This window comes from Ooceraea biroi, chromosome 4, assembly GCF_003672135.1.
Source record: "Ooceraea biroi isolate clonal line C1 chromosome 4, Obir_v5.4, whole genome shotgun sequence".
NCBI classification, from domain to species: Eukaryota; Metazoa; Arthropoda; class Insecta; order Hymenoptera; family Formicidae; genus Ooceraea; species Ooceraea biroi.
The window spans coordinates 11,802,207-11,827,478 of record NC_039509.1 but is presented as its reverse complement, the minus strand read 5'-3'; the positions used below and the strand labels follow the sequence as shown (position 1 = coordinate 11,827,478).

At 39.9% G+C, this 25,272-nt stretch overlaps 2 protein-coding genes and 2 long non-coding RNA genes across 8 annotated transcripts; 2 read left to right on the top strand and 2 right to left on the bottom strand.

The window, feature by feature from the left end:
- Positions 1–3,884: 3,884 nt before the first annotated feature.
- LOC105278856 (transcription cofactor vestigial-like protein 4) lies at positions 3,885–18,484 on the bottom strand. 3 transcript variants are annotated; one of them, XM_026968815.1, is made up of 5 exons: positions 18,255–18,484; positions 13,014–13,288; positions 6,662–6,823; positions 5,378–5,593; positions 3,885–5,199 (listed from the first exon to the last, which is right to left on the bottom strand). In XM_026968815.1, the coding sequence occupies exons 2-5, from the start codon at positions 13,069–13,071 to the stop codon at positions 5,120–5,122; spliced, it is 516 nt and encodes a 171-aa protein (XP_026824616.1). In that variant the 5' UTR covers positions 13,072–13,288; positions 18,255–18,484; the 3' UTR covers positions 3,885–5,119. The 3 variants fall into 3 exon arrangements, with proteins under 3 accessions (XP_026824616.1, XP_011336567.2, XP_011336576.2); XM_011338265.3 differs by lacking the exons at positions 13,014–13,288; positions 18,255–18,484 and adding an exon at positions 8,525–9,243 and having other exon boundaries at positions 3,885–5,220; XM_011338274.3 differs by lacking the exons at positions 13,014–13,288; positions 18,255–18,484 and adding an exon at positions 8,525–9,243.
- LOC109610914 lies at positions 8,619–10,908 on the top strand. The gene is made up of 2 exons (XR_002193223.2): positions 8,619–8,707; positions 9,237–10,908. It is a non-coding gene; the product is annotated as an uncharacterized LOC109610914 (long non-coding RNA).
- A 188-nt stretch (positions 18,485–18,672) lies between the features above and the next one.
- Positions 18,673–20,874, top strand: LOC113561798. The gene is made up of 2 exons (XR_003406446.1): positions 18,673–18,765; positions 19,800–20,874. It is a non-coding gene; the product is annotated as an uncharacterized LOC113561798 (long non-coding RNA).
- Positions 20,358–24,770, bottom strand: LOC105278871 (ubiquitin-like modifier-activating enzyme atg7). 3 transcript variants are annotated; one of them, XM_011338313.2, is made up of 10 exons: positions 24,498–24,770; positions 23,940–24,162; positions 23,281–23,758; positions 22,822–23,138; positions 22,441–22,741; positions 21,952–22,299; positions 21,700–21,815; positions 21,222–21,516; positions 21,049–21,141; positions 20,358–20,979 (listed from the first exon to the last, which is right to left on the bottom strand). In XM_011338313.2, exons 2-9 carry the CDS (start codon positions 24,134–24,136, stop codon positions 21,082–21,084), a joined length of 2,112 nt encoding a protein of 703 aa, XP_011336615.1. In that variant the 5' UTR covers positions 24,137–24,162; positions 24,498–24,770; the 3' UTR covers positions 20,358–20,979; positions 21,049–21,081. The 3 variants fall into 3 exon arrangements, with proteins under 3 accessions (XP_011336615.1, XP_011336597.1, XP_011336605.1); XM_011338295.3 differs by having other exon boundaries at positions 20,362–21,141; XM_011338303.3 differs by lacking the exon at positions 24,498–24,770 and adding an exon at positions 24,325–24,476 and having other exon boundaries at positions 20,362–21,141.
- Positions 24,771–25,272: the final 502 nt, after the last annotated feature.

Here is a 25,272-nt window from a genome sequence, read left to right as displayed (position 1 = left end):
TTTGTGGAGTAAGTATAATATCTTGCATTGCTCGAGTAAAGCAGAATGTTGTTTTTTCGAAGTTATTCTGATCGAAACTGAGAACGAAAGAATTTCTGAGTCGTCTCTCAGTCACAGAGTTGGACCGTTAAATGATAAAAAAATCTTATTTTATTTACACATTTTGTAGATCTTATTTTATTAAAATTAACCATATACATAAAAAGCTTACGTTAACAATGGCAAAAGAAATTATAAAAATCTTGTTTTAATATACATTTTCATGTGCTCGTATTTTAAAATTTAGTGTAGTCTTGTTTTATGAGGAAACTGTTATACTTTTCCGTAGAAAACTTCAAATTACCCTTCAAGTTTTTACCTCTTCCCATTTCTGCGTTCTCTTCCATTTTAACGTTGAACTGCAAAAATTAATAGTAAATTCGAATATCCGAATGTATATAGAATACGGATTCGCTTCGCAGCACGCTGAAGTCAAAACGCCTTTCCAATATGCTGGATAACACCTGCACGTTGTTGGAAAATATGCCCTTAGCGCGAGCATCTGCTCCAACGCGATCTACTGGCCCATTTCCAGCTGCGCTGCGTGTTCCGGAAGCGTGCCGCTCAATTAATTATAAATTATCCGAAATGCCTGAAAAAAAAGCTATTACCTTTGCCCACATCCCTTTGCCCAACAACAAAATGGACACTGTGAGCAGAAAATACGAAATCGTAGCACTCACTGTCACAAATAAACTCTAACAAATGAAGTTTTGATGTCACTCGGATAAACTCAAAATTTTAATATGTTTTGGAACATTTCTGAAAATTATTCCGGATACTATATTATATTTTATGTATCAAAGAAATATTAATTATTCTTGTTTAATTTTTATTTCTTTCGATACCTTTAACGATTTCTTCTTCATATGCGCGTGAAGAAGAATACGATTTGTTACCAAGATAAAATGGATATATACCAAGCAATAAATAATTCTCTGGTAATAATTTACAGAAAAGAAAGATTTGAATCGATAACAATGTAAAAAAGAAGAAAAAGATACGTTTAATTAGCGCATCTTAATTTCAAGTATATTTGTGACACTGAAAAAACGTAGGAAAGATATTCGGCAGGTAGGATTGCGTTTTAAATATTACAAATACGTAGAAGACGCGTAAAGAGATGCGTAGGTAATAATGTAGTTGTCCTCAGCCCCAAGGCCGACTTTGCACTTTGAGAACACCTGTCTCACATTTCTTTAAAAATCGCATGGAGGCTATGAAAGGATAAAAGGAACAACTTGCTTCGGTGCGGCACACAAACACTTGCGTTTATACCTATAATCTTGATAAGAAAATTCTCATTAATGAAAAGCAGAGATTCATAATCAGATAGCTACATTTATCACATAATGGGCATAATGAACTGGTATCAGACGAACATAAAAAATATTAAAGATCTATCACAAATGTTAAATAAGAATATGAATCCATAAAAATTTTACTAAACGTACTTTTCGAGAAAAGCGATCAACAAAACTTGTTTTTCAATTTGCATTTGTATCTGTATTTATAATACATCCATCGATATTCTCTCTTTTGCATCTTCCTCCACATCACATATCACAATCACATATCACATTACATAATTATCGATTATCTCGAAATACGGCAGAGCGGCTAGCGTGATGAATAAAAACAAAACCGTTGTTGTGTGCACCAGGAAGGAGGGCAGGGTATGAAAAGAGAGCGCGAGCAAGACTAGAACAGTAGTAGACTAGAAAGAGGGATGGTGGCAATTTGCACTCAGCACAGAAAGAGAGAACAGAACCGATATCTAATATCCCGCCGCGTTATTACGCTCGAGGTAGTCTGGAGTAAGAGGGAAACGGGGTTCGTTGACGACTGAGGGCACAGGGGGGAAGGGGCAGGTTGCAAGGTGTAGACTTACTTTGGACTCCGGTGTGGAATTACCGTACTTTATATTCAGCTCTAATATTAAGTTACCACTTTGCTTTACGGCAAGTGAACAGGTCGCCTGCATATAGGAAGCCATCCGAGCGCTCCTGGGACAGTCTGTCCCATCCGTTTGGGCCCACCTACAAATAACAACATTCGTTCGTTCATATGGGGAGAAACACCTCACGTGCACCGATGGCGTTACACCCCCGCACTCTGATCGATACACACGTGTCTCTCTTTTATTCGAATTCCCCTCTCTCTCGCTGTTCCAGCGCGTTAATAAGTTCCAATCGTTCTCTCGGAGACGCGTGCATCGTCCTCAAACTTTTAATTATTTAAGTCTCGAACACGAGGTCGATCCGAGAGTCGGTGCTACAACTCGTCTCGAATTACTTGTACGCCTACATTACACCTCATCAATCTCAAATATCCTGCGTTTATTCCCCCTCGAAACATCGACTGGGACTCCTTTCGTCAGCGGCTGTGCTCCCGTTGCTCCGGCCATGGGGAGAAGGTATAAGCGTCCGGCGCCCCGCGTCCACCATCCCCCCGTTCGTTCATCGTGTTATTCACCTCGTGCAGCGACCGACTGCACCCTCTGCAAGCGGCCAAAATTCCGTGGTCTTCAAAGTCGAAATGAAACGAAGAGGTATGTGGCATCGCAAGGAACAATTTGATCAAGGGGGAGGGATTAAATTTGCTTATGTAAAACTGAAAAATAAGAATTGGATTTCGGACTGTTTGACACGTACAATAGCGGGTGACGTTCATCGTAGTTTTCCGGATCCTTGACCTTTCTCCGACGAGTATCGTCTCTAGTAAGGCTTCATACGATAATCTTGCTTGAAAGGAATCTGTTCCATCATCAGTTTCTCGTAAAGAACTTTACGTCACGATAGAAAGTGAAAGAATTTCTACCAAGCGCCTCGAAAACGGTTTTATTCGAAATATTCGTCAAAATTGCCCTGAAACTAAATCGACCCACTGCATGATAGTTTTCATTCATCATCGGGAAAATGAAGGGTGGGACAACCCTTCTGCTCGCCGGCGTTATGTAAACGTTTCCTACCCCTTTCACACAATGTATCATCGCTGCGCAAAATGCGTGCCATGCTTAAAATACGCGTGACGCGGGTTTAAACGTTTTGCTAACGTGAGCAGTATATTTTTACTGTTCTCGTGTCAATTGTCGATATATCCAGCCAATCGTAAATATTAAAAACTGGAATTGGAAGCAGTACAATTTTACTGTTCTCGTGTCAGTTGTCGATATATCCAGCAAATCGCAAACATCAAAACCTGGAATTGGAAGCGATCGTTATGTGTTTCCAAGATCATTTTATTCCTATCTTTTGATACATCCTCATTTTATTTCGGATTAAGTACTTACACGTACTTTTTACTTAGGAATAGTATCAATTTGTATCTTTATTTTTATTTTTCAAAGTTAGGATTCGTGAGTCCACAGAAGCCGAACGAACTAAATCGAGATTAATTGGATCTTTTCTGATAGAATTATGAATCTTTAATCTTGAAAAATCGTGGATTAGTTCGATTCATGATAATGCTCCTGCATTGGAAACAAAACGGGTTTACAAAATTAGGAAATAGTAGTAGCTAGCTGTAGGAGAGAAGTAATGGTAAAGACAATTATCCCGAATATTGTAATAATAACCAATGTTGTTTAAAATAAATTCCATAAACATATAAGAAGGTAGAGGTACTGACTTCTGTGTGTGCTGGGGTATGTGCTGGACTTCCTAGCACCATTAGAAATCAGTACTACTCTTCTTAACATTCGGCAACTTGTTCGAGCGAGGCAGGATCGTTCTCTTTCAGCTACGTGCGATCGTGCAATCGTGCTCGATCGAAGAAACAGCAAAAATCGCGCGAACGGAAATTCGGGAAAACGGTTGCAATTTGTGGGAATAATTAAACTCCTCTTTTTTTTCTTTCTCAATATTTGTTCATGTACATGTCTCTCTTCTTTACAGCTTCGGAGGTGCGGCCTTGCAGGCTTGTATACAAAGGCATGTAATATTTATAAATTTATATCTTTCTATTGCTTTTTTTAATGCAGTTCTGTCTTATTAAATTACATTATCTACGAGTATAATACACCTACGTAAATACATATTACGTACATATACATATATGTATGTACATATATGCTTGTATATATAATATGAACTTATTAGTTCCTGCGAGGAAATATACGACTTGTTATATAATAAATAATTTGACATATTCATACGCAACTCTCTCTTTCGGAACACTATACGATAATGACTCTGCAGTGATGGCGTGGTAAGAGAACACGTGCCTATATACAACAATATCAAATACGCTCACGATGCATCCATCATACGAAATACAGAGCGCCCTCGCGCACGATGTACTAATCTTTCTGAGGTCTTCTTTTACGCGTGCCTGCTGAAAAAGCGACGACAACGAGCAACCGGTTGAAAAGTGAGAAGATCAAGGACACTCGATACTTTCCTTACACAGCGGTACGTATCAATTAAAACAAAATATTCGCGAAAAATAAAAGAGTGTACGAATAAGAATCATACAACTCGCAATTACGAATTTCATAAATTTCTGATTAGATAATTCATCATTCGTCTTATTAATTTAATTAGATTAAGTTTTATGAAGCAAATCAGTTGAATTTACGTAAACGTGTGTGGAAAAATTAGGTTTACCTAATTTCATCGCCGAAGACTTGACTCAGAGAAGTAAATATAATATTAGAACAAAATAATAATATTTGATCATTTTTCAGAGTCCAACGCTTAAATAATCTTATTTTAATTAGCCATTTTCTCATTTTTATCTAATAGATATTTTTCTCGAAATGATCGGTGCGAAAAATCCAAAGTATTTGAAAGTTCTTTAGTGAATACACATTATAATATAAGATCGTACCGCCTAGCAATTCGTCTCTTCTCTCAACGTTCATTTGCTTCTGTTGCTTTCAGCTTTACTGAAACCGATGGACCTAAACGCGAGTTCCTCGGATGCGGGCGCGAATTCGATTAACTCTTATCACTATGACGTATCACTAATACATAACTAGCGAGCAAGACTGGAACGATTTCACCCGAGCGGGCTGCGATGGCCGTCGTGCGACGACGAGGATGACAAAGACAAGACCTCTGGTGAATTTATCCGGTAGTTAGGTGGATTCCTTGCTCCAATTGGTCGCCTTAAGCCTCGTCCAGGTCTCGCCGAGAGCTTTCGCGAAGTGATCGTCAACTGTGCAAAGAACGCATAATGCTGATCTAGGTGAGATGCAAGTCAGCCCACTCTTGGACAATCGATTATTATTGCTACCATCCAAGGCTGATCCAAGCTAAATCCAGATGCTATCCAGATGTGCATCCTATTCTTCGCGCGAATGACATAAATGAATTTTCAATATAATTATACTTACCACTTAAGCCGGTTTCCTTGTCGGTAGTGGTGGCATTGAAAACGGCCGCGTATTCTTTCGGACCTAGTGATCGCTTAAAGTGCTCGTCGATCGCGGGATCACTGACGCCACCCGTCGTCCTGATGCCGGTTCTCTGTCCGTGCGCCGAGGGTGACGTTGCTGCAGGGGGTGTCGCCATCGGCGTAGGCGTCGCAGCCGTATCCTCGAGCATGGTGCCTGGAAAAAAGCAAGCGGAATTTTTTTCGTTGAGTTTTTACATGTATCAACCTCTGTTTATAATAAAATAATGAGTCGTAAAAGTTGTTAACGGTTTGTTATGTGTGAATAAATTCGGAATGTTATGTATTTCAATTGATTAATTCATATCTGATGATAAACGGTATGTGTAAATTTTTAATATCCTCAAAAAAATGAATGTGTCTAAAAGATGGATTCATCTATCGATCTATCGCAAAGATTTTGATATCCATCATTATGTTAATTCCATCTATGACTAATATGAAGATTGATGTTCTAGGAAAGCCCGCGAATAAATTAAGGAATTGCCGCGATGCCAACGACGGGATTAACCGTATGTTGAAAGTAGCCTAGCATCTGCACAGCATCCCGGTGCAGCGCGTGCATTGTCACAGAATGCAGGCACCCCTATGACGATAATGGGGCCTCGGGGCTCGCGCTGTCTAACGGCTCGCTTGGAACACCCGTCGTTGGTCGAGCTAAATATGTCAAATAACGCGAAATTCAAAGGTGAATTAATTTAATGATATATTTATAAATTACGTTTCAATGTTAAGTTAACATGATATTATGTAATAATCACAGAAAATATATCAGTATTGCCAAAATTGGGTTTACAGATACTAAAATACCGAAACAAGAAAAGAGAAACTTATGAGAGAAAAGAAGAAGAAGAGTATAATACTGTTCCAAAAGAGAAACAGCACATTCATAAAAGAATAAAAGAAGTGACAAAACAATTGCTCTCTATCGAATTGTGGGACTTTTTCCTTATAAGAGAAAAGTAGAAATTATTCAACAATTTTCATTTAATTATTTTAACTTTCGATTTTCCAATATTTTGTTGACCGCTCGATTGGAATTTAAACTGGATATACCAAGTGTTTTTGATGATGAAAAAATAATGTACCAATCATCTTTAATTGTATCGAAACTTTATTTTATGTCTCCACTTTGATGAAATGAACGAATATTAACGTCATTTAAATTTTATAATCTAACATCAAATTTTGCGTTGTTTAGCTAACATTGTTAACAAGTACTTACCGGCTTGTGGCGTGGCTGGGACGATCACGCTCGGTCTGCTGTGATGATGCACCCGCGCTGCTGACATGTCCAATGCTTCGCTCTGTATCGGATCCCTTCTACGTTCCTTCCGCCAGGCACTGCTCGGTTTCCGATGCAGATTTGTCGCCTTCGGTCTCCCTTCTGCAATACATAAGGAAAATGAGAATACTGCAAGTAGGTATCAAAATGGAGCATCGTCATTACAGAAATAAGGAATTGCGACAATTAGATTGGTGGACAGCGGTTGGTGATTCAGATTGATTATCAAATCTGATAAGTTTCATCTATCATCTATCAGGTTTTATCATCGTTGTACTGTTCTAGCTACATAAAGGCATCCTTTCCGTTTTGGTGCAAGTGACTTGAAAAATAATTGCCGAAAGTTCCATTGCATCGCGCTATTTCGGTAATTGTTCTAGGACATGAAAGAGGAACGCGTAGCAAGAAGGAAAGAGGAATGAAACGCGAATTCCACACGACATTTGGGATCACTATCAAGCGAAATCTATGAAACCACGAAGAATTGACTATTTGCGCACGATAAAGTGTCTAAAATTGAAAATTGATCTAAATGATCATCCTTCGTACTGCAATTAGAAGACGAAGAACAGAAGAAGAAAAAGAAGGAGAAGGAGGAGGAAGACGAACAACGAAAGAGGATGGTGATAAAAACGAGTTCGGTTCCCAGGACGGGCAGGAAGTGCCTAATAGCCGTGAGAGGATCGTCAGGAAGATGGCGAAACTGGTTTAGAGGCGCGTACACAGCAGGGAAAAGATGAATGGACCGATGAAGACGACCGGAAGAGCGGGACGGGCGGGTTTTCTCGTCCGCGAGAGTCGGTTAACTCGTCGATATGTCCCGCCGATAATTAACGAACACGCATATGACTCTCGTCTCTTTATCCCCAAGTCGCAGGACACGACTGGTTGTTCTCGCTCTCCTCGGCCTGTCCAGCAAATGAATCGAGGAGAGTCAGGTAAACCTCACAAAGCACGAGCCTATCGTGCTTTTTCCAGCAGAATAACAACCAGAACAAGAACCTTCATCAGACATTCCTTCAAGTCTACTTCAAACTTAACGACGGCTAATTTATCCGTTATTTATTGGCGTCCCTGAAACTTAACGCCTGGTATGTCAGCATATCTGAATTCCTCGCCATCATGCTGCATGTCCTCTCGTTGCCTACATAGTGCGGTCCATAAGTTTTAAGACAAGATTCGTAGAAAATAAAAAACTCATCACCCGGAATATCTAAAATATTTTTTATTCCAAATATTATAATAGCTTCATTACAGATTAATCGATACACTGTTGAGGTATCGATTACTTGTTGCATCGCCATTGAAAACACCTTTAATTTTGAGAATAAAATATACTCTGGAGTTGACAAACCAGATAAATAGATGGACTATTACGACTAGTTTTTGAGCTAAACACTGCTGTACAATTGCTATGGAATAAGCTTGTCGTGTAAATTGAAAAAATCACATGTTACAAATGCAGAAGAATGAACACATTGTATCCGCTTAATGAGAATCCATTACCTTTGTAATATTCTGAATTTACCTTGGTACCTTCTGGCACAATGTTTTGTGCACTCCTGATTATCGAAAAAGTGATCAACATCATTTTTACTCGCGATTTCTAAAATTGCAATTTTTCGAAACTTATGGATCGCACTTGATGTATACATTAAGAAATCCAGGACGCAGAACGCTAAAGAAAGATTTTCATCGCGTGCAAATTTAATTTTGTATCTCTTTGAATTCGACTTGATTTCATTTCAAATTATTTTAGACTTCTTTTATTTTTTTCATTTCGCTTTATACGAATTCGTATACCTTTCGACGACGTATCTCCATTGCAATTCGATTGAAGACTGTTAGTATTGAGCCACGGCTGCCAGAAACGTCTCATGGATGGAATTACCATATCATCTACCTTGCAATAATGGAAGGAAAAACAAGTCAAATTATGTAACTGTCTCTCTCGCAATGGACTGAACGAATGAGTACTGGAATAAGGTGAGAAAGCATAATCCACTATGTTCACTGTACAACTGTGAAAAATTTCGTTTATGGCTTCTCACATTCCTTAAAGTTGTTCCAAGGAAACTGTAATAGATGCGAGCAATTTCTTCTAAATTGGCAACTCGATCAGCAACCAATGTATCTTAATCATCGTTACATGAGCATCCAACACGCAATCACAATATAGATCATGTGCAACACTGATTGATAACGGGTGCACGAATAAAATTCAAAGAGAATTTGAACTCTTTAATATTTTCGCCTATTTCTCGTTGCATTCCTTGCTGAATTCGATTGATTGCCTCTATTTGTTGAAAACTCGTGCATTTCTCCGTGACTGAACGATCGGTGTTTATGAAAGCTTATCCCACGACGTATTTTTCAGTACACTTTACAGTTTTCATCTTCTGAGCGAGCGAAAATTTGTGTAAATTTGTAAATGTTTTCACCACCAATCTTATTCGTGGAAAAAGATTGGAAACTTTTTCTCTTCGGTCTTTCTGAGATTTCTATTATTTTCCAGACACAACACCATCTTCCATCACTAACTGTCAACATATCACTTCAAAGGAGGAAACCTGCACAAAGGACGAAACCATCAATCACAGCTCACACGAGAAGCGGTGAGTTCACACCAAGAATCAAAGGAATCGCGTTCCGAATGAGCGGAGAAGGGACGAAGAAGACTGGCGAAATTCGGCGAGGGGTCCTCGTCGCGGAAGAGAACGCGAAGAAAACGCGAAAACCACGAAACGCCCAGGTCGAGAGACGGAAGAGAAAGAACGCGAGGCGAGTATTCGCGCACGCACTCGCGGAGATTCGCAGTTGAAGGAAAAGGAGTGCAATCGCATCGGTGCGCACAATGCAGAGACGAGAACAGAAACGGCGACGACGACAAAGATGATGAAGGGAGGCCGCGAATTTCTCAAAAAGCGCGTCTCTCAAAGGCGCACTCGTGGTTTCGTGAATGTGCCTCTCACGACTGTCTTAAGATTCATTCATTCATCCACCGCCTCGGCTCATCGTCCGCCGTTTGCCCTCTCCTCTCTCTTCACGTGGGGCCGAAGAAGACTGACTTTACACACATACATACGTATGTGCAGCATGTACACGGGCACACAACGTGCCTCGGGGGGTATCTTGCTCGGAACTCCTGTAGATTAAGTGTGTATTTGTAAGGTGTACACTATAAACGCGCGTGGCTCGAAGCCAGCTCGCTTTTCTTCTTGCTCGCTCCTTCCGTTCTGGCTTCTCTCCTCTTCCCTTCGCAGGTAGAACCGGCATATAGGATGTGCGTTTTAGAAATTAACATTGCATATGCGAGCGTGTCTCTTAATTGAGACACTCAACTAGTAATATCGATATGAAACCATCAAATAATGCGCAAAGTTATGCGTCAAAACGTTTTTAATACTTTTATCACTGAAGACACTTTTCTCTCTTGAATTTTACTTCATTTTCAATCATTAATTACTTTCTAAAGAATAATAATTAAATCGAACAGTATGTTACTTTTTACGAAAGGAATAAACGTAAAATCACAAGTACGTGATTGTAAAATATTGTACAATGGCTGATTCCGTTAAGGAAAAATATACTTCACGTTGCGAAGCGCATAGTTGATAGGACGATAATTTTGTACGACCCTGTAGATGCAGGTAGATGCATGATGCACACACTCGAGGTATCGATGCGGTGCACGCGCGAATGCGTCGTGCGGTTGATAGCGTGCGGAGCGTTTATTTTAACTCTTTCGATATCCGTGTACCACATGCATCGCGCGTATCCATTGATTCAAAGCCCGCGGCACTTTCGCAAAGAGATGCCAAGCACTCTTTATTTAATGCTACCGCATTTTATTTAATAATTTCTTCTGGACGGCTGCTTTTTAACAGCCGCACGAAAAAATTCTGCCGCGCAAGATTTCGCACGAACATCGTGGAATCCCGAGATCGATAAAGCAATCGCAAAAGCAATCACGAAAGATAATTTAACGGAATTTATTGATAACATCGAGCCGCTTATTTGCGTCACATCTTAGGCGGAAATATAATGTCATATTGTTGCAATTTAATGTTTGCTTGCTTGCACAAAATCTGCTAAATACCTTTTCTTAATTTGCTTCATAGACAAAATCGTTAACTTGCTTTTTTTATATTACATTTAAAAACAGCTATAATAAAATAGTAACCAAGTAGCCGACGTGTATCTTGTTTGTTTATCTTGTTGAAATGTTTAATTGCAATTGCAAATTAATCGATATCGATAAATGAAGATATAATCGATATAAACGCTCATCTTTATCGAAGAATAAAACTTTGAGATCAGCAAATCACTCGCGCGTAATTCGCACGGAGGTGAACACGAGTATTTAATCCAGTACGTAGAATCACGATTATAAACGGCGGCTACGCGGAAGCCGTTGTGACATTTCGAGGTATCGTGTGTACTCAGCAAGCTGAAATGAGATTAGGATGTGCTTAAAGAGGTAAGCACCCTTCGTGACAGCAAATAGTAGTCTAATAGTCACTTTGCCATAAGCTTATTTAAATCAAACTTTGAACTCTAGAGTACTTTAAAAAAAGCGTCAAAGCTATTCAGAATTATTCAATCGGATTGAAATCGGGTGTAAAGTTAACATTTAATTTTTTGAATGCACTATAGTGATATTAATCACAAAGCAATGCGCAATCATGGGGACCATAACTTTCAGACTTTTTCTTTTTCATTATTCATGCATATTATTACTTGTAGAAAAATCCAAAAATTTTAAAACATAATTCAAATCTAGCAGAATAATCTCCAATAAGAATCAATTGTGAGAACACTTTCATTTTTTCAAAAAGAAATTTAGAAAGATCGCCTATTTTCTGCCGTTCTAATTGAGAAAATCTCTTTAACGATTCTAAAATAATATATTTAGGACATACCACATTATTAAAACATGTACTTATTCGATATGCAATCCCTTATTTTAGCAATCGTGCTCAGAATCGCAGGCGTACGGATCATTCCGCAAAAACGATTTCGTAAGGCGAGTAGCTGAATACAAAGCGAAGAATGCGATTGCTCACGCCTGCGATCATATGATCGATTCCGTATAAAAACGATTGCGTCGGATACCGGGAGCATAATGCTCTGATCGCAAAATTCGTGTCGGATAATGGCATTGCCATTAACGCCACCATGTCTATGATAATAATAGCGATATCCATGACGGTTCGCTCCAACTTGCATACAAACGAGCATGATTAACGCCATCAAGCACGCGCACAAAATGCAGAATGACTATTAAACGAATTATGCGAGAAATGTCATCGAAACGACAAACAGTCGTTGTTGCTTCTGAAGTCCATGCATTCCACATGAATTCGATCACCATACGCTTCATCGCTGGACTATGGTCTCCACGTGTCGCATTCCTATCAAATAATATAATTCGGAATTTTGTGAAAGAACTAGAAGGGGAATCGAAAAAATGTATTCCTTCAAGGAAGTAACCAAAGAAGAATTATATTGACACAAGAAAAGAATGTAATATGTAATCGTGAAAATATTACTTTAATTTAATCTCAACATAATTTAGTTTGTTTTAATAATTAATTAAAATAACACTAATATTTATTATAAAAAGCAGGCAAATAGTCTGATCCTTATGATAAATCTTTTTGGAAGAATGACGTAATACTCTTTTAACGCTATATTGTGCGCTGATAAAACCGCCAAAATACCGCGATATTCGGCGAACTCAATATAGGACGTCCAGATTTCTTAGCATGCAATGAATTGCAATCAGAACAGAAGAAAAATCATAAGACTATAATATTTAAGAGAAGAAAAGTTAATTGTTTCTCATTATTTGACTTTCTTAAACGGTATCTTGTATCATTTTATCAGCTGATTTGTTAAAAAATTATTCGTCGACTGTCAGTCGTATCTCTAAATCTCATGTACCTCGTGTAAATATTGTTAATATAAATTAAGCAAAAATGTAATGACGCACGCGTCAACCTTGACGCGAAGTTTTCAAATTTCAAAGTAGAACGATAAACCGAAGTGGCTCGTGTCCAATTTTGTAATCACGTATCGTAAATACCGAACGGAGGAATGAGGCGGGAGAGAGGTTTCAAAAGTCCTCGCAATCACGCAACGTGGACCGAGGACACCTCAAGGAGGAAAACGAGGTCAGAGGTGCGTCCTCGGAGGCACGTCCACGAAGGTCGCAGCTCTTGGATGCACCCCACAATCCGCGCGAATTATTAATCGATGCTTCTAATTTCAAGAGATGTGTTAGACTGACCTTGCACCATCGTCGCCGCTCTAGATAGGACGTCCAAGGCACTCTCGACGGCGGACATATCTTCCCTCCACTCGTTCTCTCTTCTCGAACCTCTTCCTCGCTCGCTCCCTTTCCCTCCTCCTTCGCTTGCTCCTCTTCTTTCTGCTCTATGCACCTCGTTCGTATCACCCCCGCGCGAAATTCGCGCGCACCTTGTGGCAGGACCCGTTCTCACCCTCTTCAATCTCGTCGCCGTCGCCGTCCAAGACGTCTTCCACGTCGCGCGAGGAGGTGCTCTAGGTACAGAAGTCGAACTTTAAGCGTTTGGACCTTCCTCGCGGCCTGAAGGCGGCGCAAATAAAGTAAAACGCGAGGATTAAAAAACGTGACATTGTCTGTGGAATGCGGACCCCTCACCGTTGGCGGGCCCCCCCTCTCGCGAGAACTCCCCACCCCCGCGACACGATTCACCCGCACTCCTTCCCTCTCGCATCTCTCGCATCAGGAGCCCTCCTCTCGCGCAATATGTATAGTGATGGGACCGACGAGTTCCATGTGAGACCGCGTTAACGCCAATTCATGATGATGATCATGATGATAATGTAACTCTAGACTAGAGTATCGTAACACTGTACATCGTATCTTAATGACCTGTTCCTCCAGATATTTAGAGCCGATCCTTCTGTCACGAAAGTGTCAGAACAATATCGAAATGTTAATTTAAATATAATTTAACTAAATTTAATTTCGACAATTTGTTTAAATTGTCAGCTATTAAGATTGATAGCCTTTCCTTCAATCTTGCGCGATATTTGAAGAAACCTAATTGGATTCAGATTAGTTTTGCGCTAACAGCCTCGTAATTCGAAGTTTAATTATTGAAAAATACTGAAAAAACATTTAGAGAAAGTTTATAATTATCCCTCCTTGCGAGCGCGCGATATTCTCGAGAGGAAAAGAGAATCATTGCCCGTTCGTAACTATCACTACTCGCGTCGTGGCCTCTCATTCTTTCTCGTCCTCCTCGCGTGCTTTTCCCACTTCTCACGACACTACCGTACGGTCGACATCACGATTTCATCATAACAATATAAACAAGCTTTTATCCGCCTCCTTTCCGCTCCACACGTTGTTCTTTCCGATATTTCGGCTTTTTTTTTCAATCCCTCCAGAGAACGGCGAATTTCGTGCAAATCGATGGAAGTAGAACGCGACTTTATGTTTCTTTTATCTTCCCTCAAAGTATTTCTGAATTCTTCATTAGAAGTTAATAATGTCTACTTCCGTTCGAAAAATTATAAGATTTTAAAAAAATAGCAGGCTAAATTCAAGCAAGTGCAAAGTTATGAGAGGGACCGAATTCTTCCTGCACGATATAAGTATTTTTATAGTTTTATTTCTCCGAATTCATCCGCTTTGAAAAGAATCCGATGCACCGCCCACCCGATTCCACGTGATGTCATATCTGTCGCATATTTCCGTACGATAAAGCAGCAAGATAAGGTCGAGGATGAATCTGGTTTACAAAGGGGCACGGCATGTCCCGGCCGTGCCTCTTCCTCTCACGGGTTTTACGAGTAACGCACGAGTGTACACGCGCTTTATGAATCACGCGTCCGTCCGTCGTCCGCGCTATTTAAACGAAGGAACGACCCAAATAAGGTGTATCCGCGCGATGCAAAAGTCGCATGCGACGTTACTATGCGCTCGTGAACAATTCAACATGAGAACGTCGGAATTCAAATGAACAGCTTTTTACATTCGAAGTCATAGTTACAGTTACAGATACGCACATCTGAAAAATAACTAAAAAATAACTACATATAGAATAATATTATTTACATACATAATAAAAAAGCAGATGTATTTTATATCACGTATAACGTATATGTAAAAATATATAAAACAAAATTATCGACGTCGTATCGATTCAAATATTCGAGCATGTTCGATTTCGATCGATTTCATTTGTTTTGGATCGTAATTTAATTTAAAATTTCACACGGATCATGAGAATTTAGAACGACCGATTCAATGCTACCGAGAGCGGTAAATTAATCACGGGGAACGGTGAATATCTTCGCACCTCTGACTTACATGCAATCAAGCCGTTCGATCGACAGATTCCCACGCAACGTATTATCTCGGTCGAAGATTCAACCGTATACATGCATGGGGTATCCTTATCTATACTATCTCTATCACGAGCTATCAAATACTAGAAATTGGACTAAAAGAATTGGACTAAAGGAATTTTCCACATTTATGAAATTAGTTTGCAAATCGAGAAATTGGATCCAATTTTGACGGTGCAGTTCAACATCAAATGTGAGTCATGCTAAAGTGAGTTTTGCTTGATAAAGCTTAAAATAATAAATTTATTATTTATTATCTTGAAAGTTATTTCTGATAATGACTTACTGATAAATCTGCAATTTGATGAACATTTGCAATTATAAAGTGATTTTCTTAATTTTTTAACTAATTAAGTTTTAAAGCACAAATAGCAAAGTGTGTTTCTCGGGTTATTTTGATGCGATGTTAATAGATATTTCATCGAGTGTCCACTCGGTAAGATAAAACTCGTAAGCTTACAACGATAAATTTTCGCAGTTTTCGCAAAGGAAGAATCGATTCCAAGTTCACCGCGTGATTCGTAGTGTACACCCCGTATATACACGTACATATATATACGCACTGAATAGCACGTGGTATGCGGGCGATTATACACGCGAGTGCCGAGCTCGAGAATGCGAGAGTTCGAAACCACCGATCGAGATTTCTCATCGGCGTTCTCATTGATGAACCCGCGAAAAAAAATTCCATCCGCGTAAAAAACTAGAAAAATTTATATGTTGCGTTATTTTATACTGTTACATCTACCAAGCATTGTTATCTTAATCAATCTGTTGATAATCCGCGTGCCTTCATTAGCCGAACACAAAATTCTAGAAGATGTAATTAAATTTACACACATATACACATCATTAAAATTTTTGAAGGAAAAAGAGAAAGTAATTATATAACAAGAGAGTCGATTTAATTATCAATAATTAAAGGTTTTACTCTAACATATATTAATATGTGGACAAGCAAGACTTAAAACGTAGTTGTATATTTCAACTATTCAATTTATACTAATATAATATTTATCGAATATTTCGATTCTGTTTCGGATCATTTTAAGCGGACAGTTTAAGACCAAAAATTTATAAATGTATACAGACCAAATATCGTACTAGTATCAATTAAGTGATTGAAATATACAACCGCGTTTTAGTTGCTACTTGCCGATATAATTTTGATTAGACAAAATTATTAATTTCTGGCAAAAAATAATTGATAGAAATCTGCAGGGGATTTCTATCAATGTGCTTATTTAATAAATGAATTGCCATTATAAATAGGATAATGACATTGCATAAGCCGGTATCGTGCAGTTATGTTCGGAATTTTGATTTCATTGTGATAATACCAGGAAGATCTGTGACAAAATTTTTAAAATTTGAGGAAACATGTGGAAAGAGAAATTGAAAGAGAACTGCCGTAAACTTGGAAAACAACAAAACAATCAAAGCACATAAATCAACTTTCTCTCGTTTCGGAACAATCCCGAAACGAAGATCGGTATGATTACTCGAGAAAAGTTCGACGCACTCGATGGAATTCCAAACGCGAGCACATTCCAGCGAACTTTTACGTGCCAAAGAACAAAACGTCAATTACCAGTTTAACTTTTCCACCGAATTGCCCGAGTTGTTCATGTTGCATTTTTAAAAATACTAAAATACAGAATACATAAAATAAATACAATACTCAATAAAAAATAAACACGGGATTACAAATAAATTTTATACTAATCAGATATTTTATCTTTAATTGTTCAAGATCAAAATAATAATTACAAAACTGCTGAGACTGTAGTCGGTTCTCGGCAACGACTGCCATCAGGAGAACGACCAGGAAACATCTGCTTTTATTTGAAAAGGAACAAAAGGCCCGAGTTTCTATAAGGATTTCGTATCTTTCGTGTTGCACTTTCTACCCATCTCTTGCGCTCAAATCAAAAGAGACGTGCATGATCCTGCGTGAGAAAAAGAATGATAAAAGCACAGGAAATTGCAAGAAATGAACGCGACTGAGGTCGCATCGTTCACGAATTATCATGTGCGAGCGAGCACACGCGTATACGCATCATTTTCGCGCGTCCGCGGAAATCCGAACTCCAAGTGATACCGGTTCCGACGAGGTTTCGTGTGCCGCGCGAATTCATCGAACGTGCAGCGATAAGAAGCGCGCATGCGCGCTGCGAGAATTCCACGGTGAATTCCATCGCCGCGGAATGCAGTTTTCCGGATCTCCGTGCATCTCCGCCGCTCCTCGAAACGACAACGACGACGACGACGTTTTGTTTCGTTCGCGTTCTCGCGCGTGCAAGCATCGCAAACGTCGTCGTCGTGGCATTCGGCGGATCTCAAACGCGGATATGTGTGGCGAACGTTATCCAACCGCATACCGACGTATGTATGTACGGACGTAGCGGTTTGCCAGGCGACGGTTGACGGCTCACCACGGAGGAACATCAGCCGCGAACACGAAACGCGCGACCGTGCGAATTCCCTGCGAGATTCCAAAACGCGCGTGAATTCCGCGACGAGTGAAACGATCCGGTTCGCACGCTCCTCGAATTCGCCCCTTTCGAATCGCTTCCCTCGCGGCGCGCGATGACTTTTTGAACGATCGTTCGAGAATCGAGGAATGCGTGCGCGAAATTGCCAACGGCGAACACGACACCTGCCGCGAATTTGCACGGCGAGCGGGATAAACAAGGAGGCGGTCGCGAAAATTGAGCTTCTGCTCGTTCTCTTGTATTTTCAAGACGATCGTTGATCATTGCTTTAAGCATTACGAATAACGAAATCCGTCGGGCGGGAGATGATGACGATGACGGCGAGCGCGCGACTCGATCCGCGCGGCTCGTCGGCGCGCCGCCGCGCGCGACGTTCGCCAGGAATCGATAGAGGAATGCGGCGTGGCGTAAAAGAACACAAAAAGAAGCCGAGGGGGAAAAAAGGCAGAGAGAAAAAGCAATCGAGCGTACGCTCTTTTCCCCGGAAGATCGGGGCCGGCAAAATCGGCCTCGGCCCGTGTCCCCGGCGACTCGCTTTATTTGACGTGCGTACGCGCCTGTACGCGCGTACGTATCCACTACGTGTGTGCGTATCCGTCGCGCGCGTGCACGTACGTTAACACTTTACTCACCCGCGCCGGACCGAAAAGCTCGCGAGGATCTCACGCCGTGACACTCCACCGTCGACTGTTGACACTCGGTTGTGCGCGACGTCGCTCGTGCGGCGCGTTCGTTGCCGGCGCGTGACGTCGCGATCGGCCGCGCGTTCGCATTGAAAACGACGAAAATCTAATGGTATGCGGGCGGGTGGACGCGCGCGGCACGGCCCGTTTGACACGACAGACAGCCTCGCTATTTCCTCGTCCCGCGTCGCGCCCCGCCGCGCCGCCCTCGCTGCACACCCCCACCCGCCGTCCACCCGCCGCCGCCACTGCCGCAGCTAAGCGCGCCCGCGCGCTCGAGCACTGCGCTGGAATGCGCGGTATGCGGCCGACCGCCGCGCCGCGCCGCGGCAAACCCGCCAACTCGCGACGCCGTCGCAGCCTTGTAAATACGCCAGTGCGAGAGCATTGTGTCGTCCAGCGCGCGCCTTCACGGCGGTACTCTTGCCCCCGCGCGGAGTATCGATACTCGAGACGTTTCGTACGTCCAAATTGAGCATGGTTTTTTTTTATAACAATGGCAACGTTAATCCGATTTAGTAACAACCGCGGGTTTTTGTTTTTTAAAAGTATGTTCGTTTACACGAATTTCTAGCGTAGCGTTATTACGGTAACTGGTGCGATAAAGCACTTATGTGGCATCTAACACGAGTATAATAGTTTGAACAGCGGTTGTTATCAAACCGGATTAACGTCGCCGTGTAAACGTACACTCTCATCGTGCACATGATGTATTGTTAGATGAAGCTCGAGACTTACCTGCTTCCTGCTTTCCAAGGACGTGTCTTCCTTTCGTGCGTTCCTTATTTTCTCACGAGCTTTGGAATTTTTTCCCCTCGTGCCCTGGTTTCACGTTCACGCGAAATCGGGAACGTAGGTGCCTCACTTCAGGTCGGTTCGTTTGAAATTCGGTTGAAATTCCGAACGTTGGCGTTAATGATGCGCAACGTTGCGTTATACATCACGGCGATCTATTTCTAGCAATGTTTACGCGGAAAACGTGGGACGCACGAGTCTATACTGTAATTGTCTTCGGCCGAGAACTGCGGCAATAAGAAAATTAATAATGAGCTAGAGCATAAAGCGTGAAAATCTTAATTCAAAACTTTACAAAAATTGCAAGTGGCGCTTTCGCGTTGCACGCCGAAAAAAGCAACCGCTCTACATATGTGTTATAAATTCTCAATTCCTCTTTGACTTTGTTTCATTATTAAAACAATTTTTTTATTGTGATAAATGTATGTGGAATTAAATTTTACACAAAACTCTTTCGCACAACGATATATAAAATCGAAGATGCATTATAATTTGTAAATTAATAAAGTAAATTCTCTTCATCACTTAATTACGACAATTATTTTATTGTATTAAGAAATATGCTCTAAGGATATTTGACGTTACCAATTTAACAGTTATGCAACAGCTTCCTCGAATAAAATCCCAAATTCCTCAGTTTTTTATGGCACGCGCAGTGTTGCAACTACGGTTTACTAAAACCTTTGTGTTTTTCTGCAGCTGTCGACGATGGCGACAGTCGAGGGAAAAAGAAATGAAAAATGGGGATAGTCACAGCAAGAGGAATGCTACACATCTGCTTTCACAGGCCGAACTCGAGATTTGTGTTAAATTCCTTAGATTCTCTCGAGTTGGTATTTTATCAATTACATTAACACCGGGAAGACAAATCAGTATATAATATAAATATATACATTTATATAATTATGTATAAATAAAATATTTAAAAATATATTTAATGATATAAAAAATAAAATATATATTAAAACTAGTAATGATATTGCTTTATTTCATAACGAAAGAAGCCAATAATTGCTGTGGAAATTAGAGTCTTCTTTAGAAAGATATTAATTGCAGTTTATGCGATAATCGAGAATTGACGATAATTTGACGTTACGAAAGATTGAAAACAACTTCCTGTATTTCGATGTGATCAATTAGATAAGGAGGAATGCGAATAATGAAAACGATGATGGTTCATGTGATTGATTTATTTTGTACTATATAATATATTTAATATTTTTACGATATATATATTTAATATTTTTACGCAGAAAATTGATGTGCAATACATTTATTTAGCCGTATACTTTTAATATTGACACAGGTACGTTACTTTTAAAATGAGGAGCTCGCAGGTACTCTTTTCTAGTAACCACTATATAAATACATGAAAAATCTATGAATGTGCCTTAAGTACATACAAATAAATTAAACAATATCGATTAAAAATATTACAGCAGTGCCAACATTATTCAGAGCGAGAATCGCGCATTGTATTCTACAATTGCACATCTTATATTATCATTATCACATTTAAATTAGATCGTGTATACAAATCCTTAATTATTATAGATAAAAAAATTTATTAACTACTTGAAAGTAGTACGATGTACATGCACGTATGGACTTGTATAGACATGAAAATGTATTTATGATACAGTATAAAAATTACAACATTCAATACATGTAATATAAACTAATATTAATAATAAAACCATGCATCACAGGCGTACCGTGTCAATTTCAAGTAAACTGCGTGACTGGAGAAGCAGAAATGCAATGATTATCTTTATTCAAAATGTCTCTCTTGCACGTTAATATATTTTTACACTTAAAGCTTTTGATTCTACAGGACGTATGCTTTGATAAAATCATTCTTTTAAATCTTTCTTTTATCCTATAAAAAATATCATATACGATTTTTATGTGCAAACGATTCAAATAGTTAACATTAAAATTCACGTACTTGGTATAAAATTTACAATTATGTCTTCATTTTTCATGTTGCTGCTTTTAGCGCGTCCTCGTCCTCGCTGGAAGTATCCATTTCGTAACACAGCTGAAAATTAAAAAATGCACGACATCACGCAGCAAAAAAAATGTACGACAAAGCAAGTAATCATCGTTTTGTACACGTACTTCTTCGAGGTCCGGTCTGTTCAGTACTTCCTCGAGTCCCGATAATTTTTCGAGATAACTTGGCACATTACAAGCGTCGAGTATAAAATCGAAGCCCCGTCGCTGATACTCTCTGATCAGGGACAATGAACAAGCCGTGCAGAATGGGAATCTATGCGTGACGGTCAGTTTCATCTCATGGCTCCAAAGCGAGCCCCGTATCGTGTGAGGTACACCGCCCAGTAACCCTACCGGGCTATCGCTGTTGCCCGAGTAATCGCCACAGTCGTTGCTCATGAGCGCTCTGGCCGAAATTCTGGAAAGTGCAAGGGAGAAGGTAAGCGTAAGCCAACAATCTGCTCCCAGAACATTTAATATTAATTTAATTTAATATTTAATTTAATATTTAATTTAATATTTAATTTAATACTAAAATCAGTGGAAATTTAATACACTTGATACGGAATCGCTCGCTCGCTTGCACTTGAACGTGGCTTACCCTCGTGGATGTTGCGTTATCGCCACGAGTAATTCGACCGCCAAACCCGCGGCGATTTGCGACAGACCCGGCCGACTGACGGTACACTGTTGATCGAGCGTTCTGTCCACCTGCGACTGAAATAGAGATAAAATAATTATTCTAGAGTATCGAGACATGATCGCGTCACACCTTCGAAACTGACGCGTGCCAGTCCATAAATTGTTTTATTATTCCGACACAAGGTTTAGGAAAAGGCGAACATGTACTTACGTTTCCGGGTTGCGTCACGTCGTTACAAAAGTAACAGCCAAGATCCTGCCCCAGGGGATTCTGTTCCGTTAAATTCGGGGAGGAGGGATCCGAAAGGTCGCGCGTGCCATGTCGCTGTACCGTGTACGAGTCAAAGCCCAGAGCGGCGTTAACGGCTATCTTGTTCATCGCAGCGCACAAAAGAGTAGGCAGCCATCGAGCTTCCCTCGAGTCCAGAAGCAAGAACGCTATATCGTGATTGTCGACGAGTTCCTCTAATTTGCTCACAGCTTCCTTCGTCGCTTGCATCATGCTTTGACCGACCACGTGGCCAGGCATGGGAATATGCAACACTACGCCTTCCACATTCTGCAGAATTATTTAACAAATAATTATTTAATAAGAAAATAAAATTCTTGTCGGATATTTTGCTACCTTAATATTCAATTATTGAACTTTGAAAGTTGCAAATACTGTTTTGCGATGAATAATGGGTGGAAGCATACTTGCCATGTTTGGTCGTATTCTAAGCAAAGCATCTTTCGCGGCGTGGACTTTGTGCCGACGTTGCACCGCGTCTTCGTGCGTGTACAGGCTCTGGCGCACCGTATTACTGTGGGAGACAGTAGAGTTGTCTACGAGTGTCATGCTGCTAACTCCCCAGCCAAGGAGCGCCCTCGCCACGGAGCAGCCTAACGTACCGGCACCCAGCAGCAGACAGCGCAGGCCACTGATCTTTTCCAGATCTAGGTCAGGCACGAGGCGCCACTTCATCAGTTTTAGATTTAAGTTGATCGCTCTATCTGACAGCCTAACACATAAACAAAGATGTAGAACAGTCTTACGAGTTACTACGTATGGCAATTGATTTTAGGAACAAAACAATCTTACTTAGCAGGATCCATGGTATTGGACAAATCAGCAATGTTAGGACCCATCTTGCCATTGGCGTTGGCCTCCCAACCTACCAAGTGACCCTCAGAAATGTTTCTCCTCACGGCTATCACGTCGGCGTCTCCCTTTAATTTAAGTGTGAATACAACTGCATTTTGTACTTTATCACTCCTTACAGACAGGACTTTGATGTCGTGCGTGAAGCAATACGCGGGGCAGTGCCACAACAAGAGGCACAACAGATTGCGCAGGGGCCATCCAGGTTCTGCACTTGTGCAAGGATCATAGAATGCAAAGTATACCTCGGCCTTTGTCTGATATAAAAAATAGAATGAAGATAAAATTTGTCATTAGTATGCTTTAACATTATACTTAACGTCACTTTATTAATAATTAATTTATTAATAAAATATTAATAACTTTTTATTAATATTACAAAAACTTAGAAAATCACACCTGTTCCGAATCTCCTTTGTCATCAACACTCAATTTTGCATGCTCCACACCCCTCAACAAATTACCAACATTTAAGTCGTCTTTTCCGGATACGAAAACCGCGAAGAAGTTCCTCGATCTGGCATCCAGCTGAAGAAAGCTCGCACGCAATTTGTCCACTTGGCTAGTCGTAAATTCGCCAGATGCATATCTCGGTGATTGAGCCACACGGATCTCCGGCAAGCAGAAAGAGGTTGGATGGGCCGCCCAATAGTGAAATCGATACTTCTTGAGGTCGGAATACGCAAACACTAGGAATACTGAGAGACGCCAAGACTCTTTTAAAGCTGTACCATCTATGATACTGTCAATAACGCATTTGCCCATGGTATCGATAAATGTCTCAGGATTTATCTGCCTGAATGCTTCGTACGTATTTGTGTTGATCATATATCCGGAACATGCGACTCCTGCGTTATGAGAAGTTGTCTCTGCATCTCTAAAATTCATGCGAATGGAGTTAATTCCATATATTACATTAGTGTACAATTTATATCACTAATGATTAATATTGTCAGAAATATATATCATGTCGCACAATTTTAAATTCAAAATTAATCTGCTCTCTGTAAAAACATTGAAAAGAAGTTAATCCACTTTCATGTTTGCGCAATACTTACTCATTAAATGACGTGCAATCGAGTACTAATGGATTGATCCTTCCTTCATTCATCGGTTGCAGAGAGAAACTTCCCCATAGATGTATCTTGGATTTCTCATCAAGTTTCAGCTTATCTATTTTCAGTTCCGCAAACTTTGCCCAAAATGTTGGATTCGTCGTTGTTTTCAATTTTGTAAACTTCACCGTTTCGGACATCCTCAACGCCTATCGTTTTACTCGACCTGCAGCAAAATTAAAATTATAATGAACACAAATTTAATGCAACAAAGTAAAACACAAAACGATTGAAATGTGAGAATATTTTATTGTCACAAATAAAGATAAGATTTCATAAGCTGCTTTTAATATATACACAGAGTATTCCAGGAAACACATATATATACTTTTTATTAAAAAAATGTTGCACGAAAGCGTAACTTGTTCCTGCTACTTCGAGGTTAGAGTAAATGCCACTCATTTAAATCAGCTGTTTCATGAGTTTTTGAAAGAAAGGCTGTTCAAATTTTCTCAACTGCGCTTGAAAATAATAAAACAATTATTTTAATAATACAAGTACCTAAATATTTTCAACAAAATAGCCGGAGATTTTTATAGCGAATCGTACACTTTCATAACAATGTAAACGTGTAAACGTGCAGATGTATTTTCGGATCTCGACTATTTTTATTTATTACGATTATAGATTACGAAACTTTCTTTTATCTTTATACGAAACAATTATCTTTGTATGAAACACCGTTCGCTACGATTGTATGGAAACATCTTATCCTACATCTATCTTCGGTTTAAGTGCAGAAAGTGTAACATGTAGTTCAACTGGAATGACCAAATATCATGATAAACATTTGAGATTGCGATAGCGTCTAACGTAAGAACGATATGCACGTTATTTCATAATACAGTATTCTTTCGCAAGATTTCTTTCTGAATCTTATCAATATTCGCTTTAGCTTCGAGTGGGAGCAAGTTCCACCTCCTAGTTTTTGTTTGTCTCAACAGAATGTTGATCGTCGCATATAGGCTTATTGTATTTATGCGACGCGCCAAAACTCATTATTATTATCACATTACATATGTACTGTAAACACGTGCACAGGGAGGCGTACCGATGCGTCATGAAATATAAAACTGCAGATAAAAATGCACATTGTCGTAATCGCAAGGTGATGGGTGTATGTATATACATGTTGGGTCAGTCACAAAGCTCGGTTCGATTTTCAATTTTTCAAATCAATTTACGTGTGATGAGGTGACAATGTTAATAATATCGTAGGCGATAGCGTTTAATTATAAAAAACAATGATTATTTGGTTGATAAATAATTTGTTTTT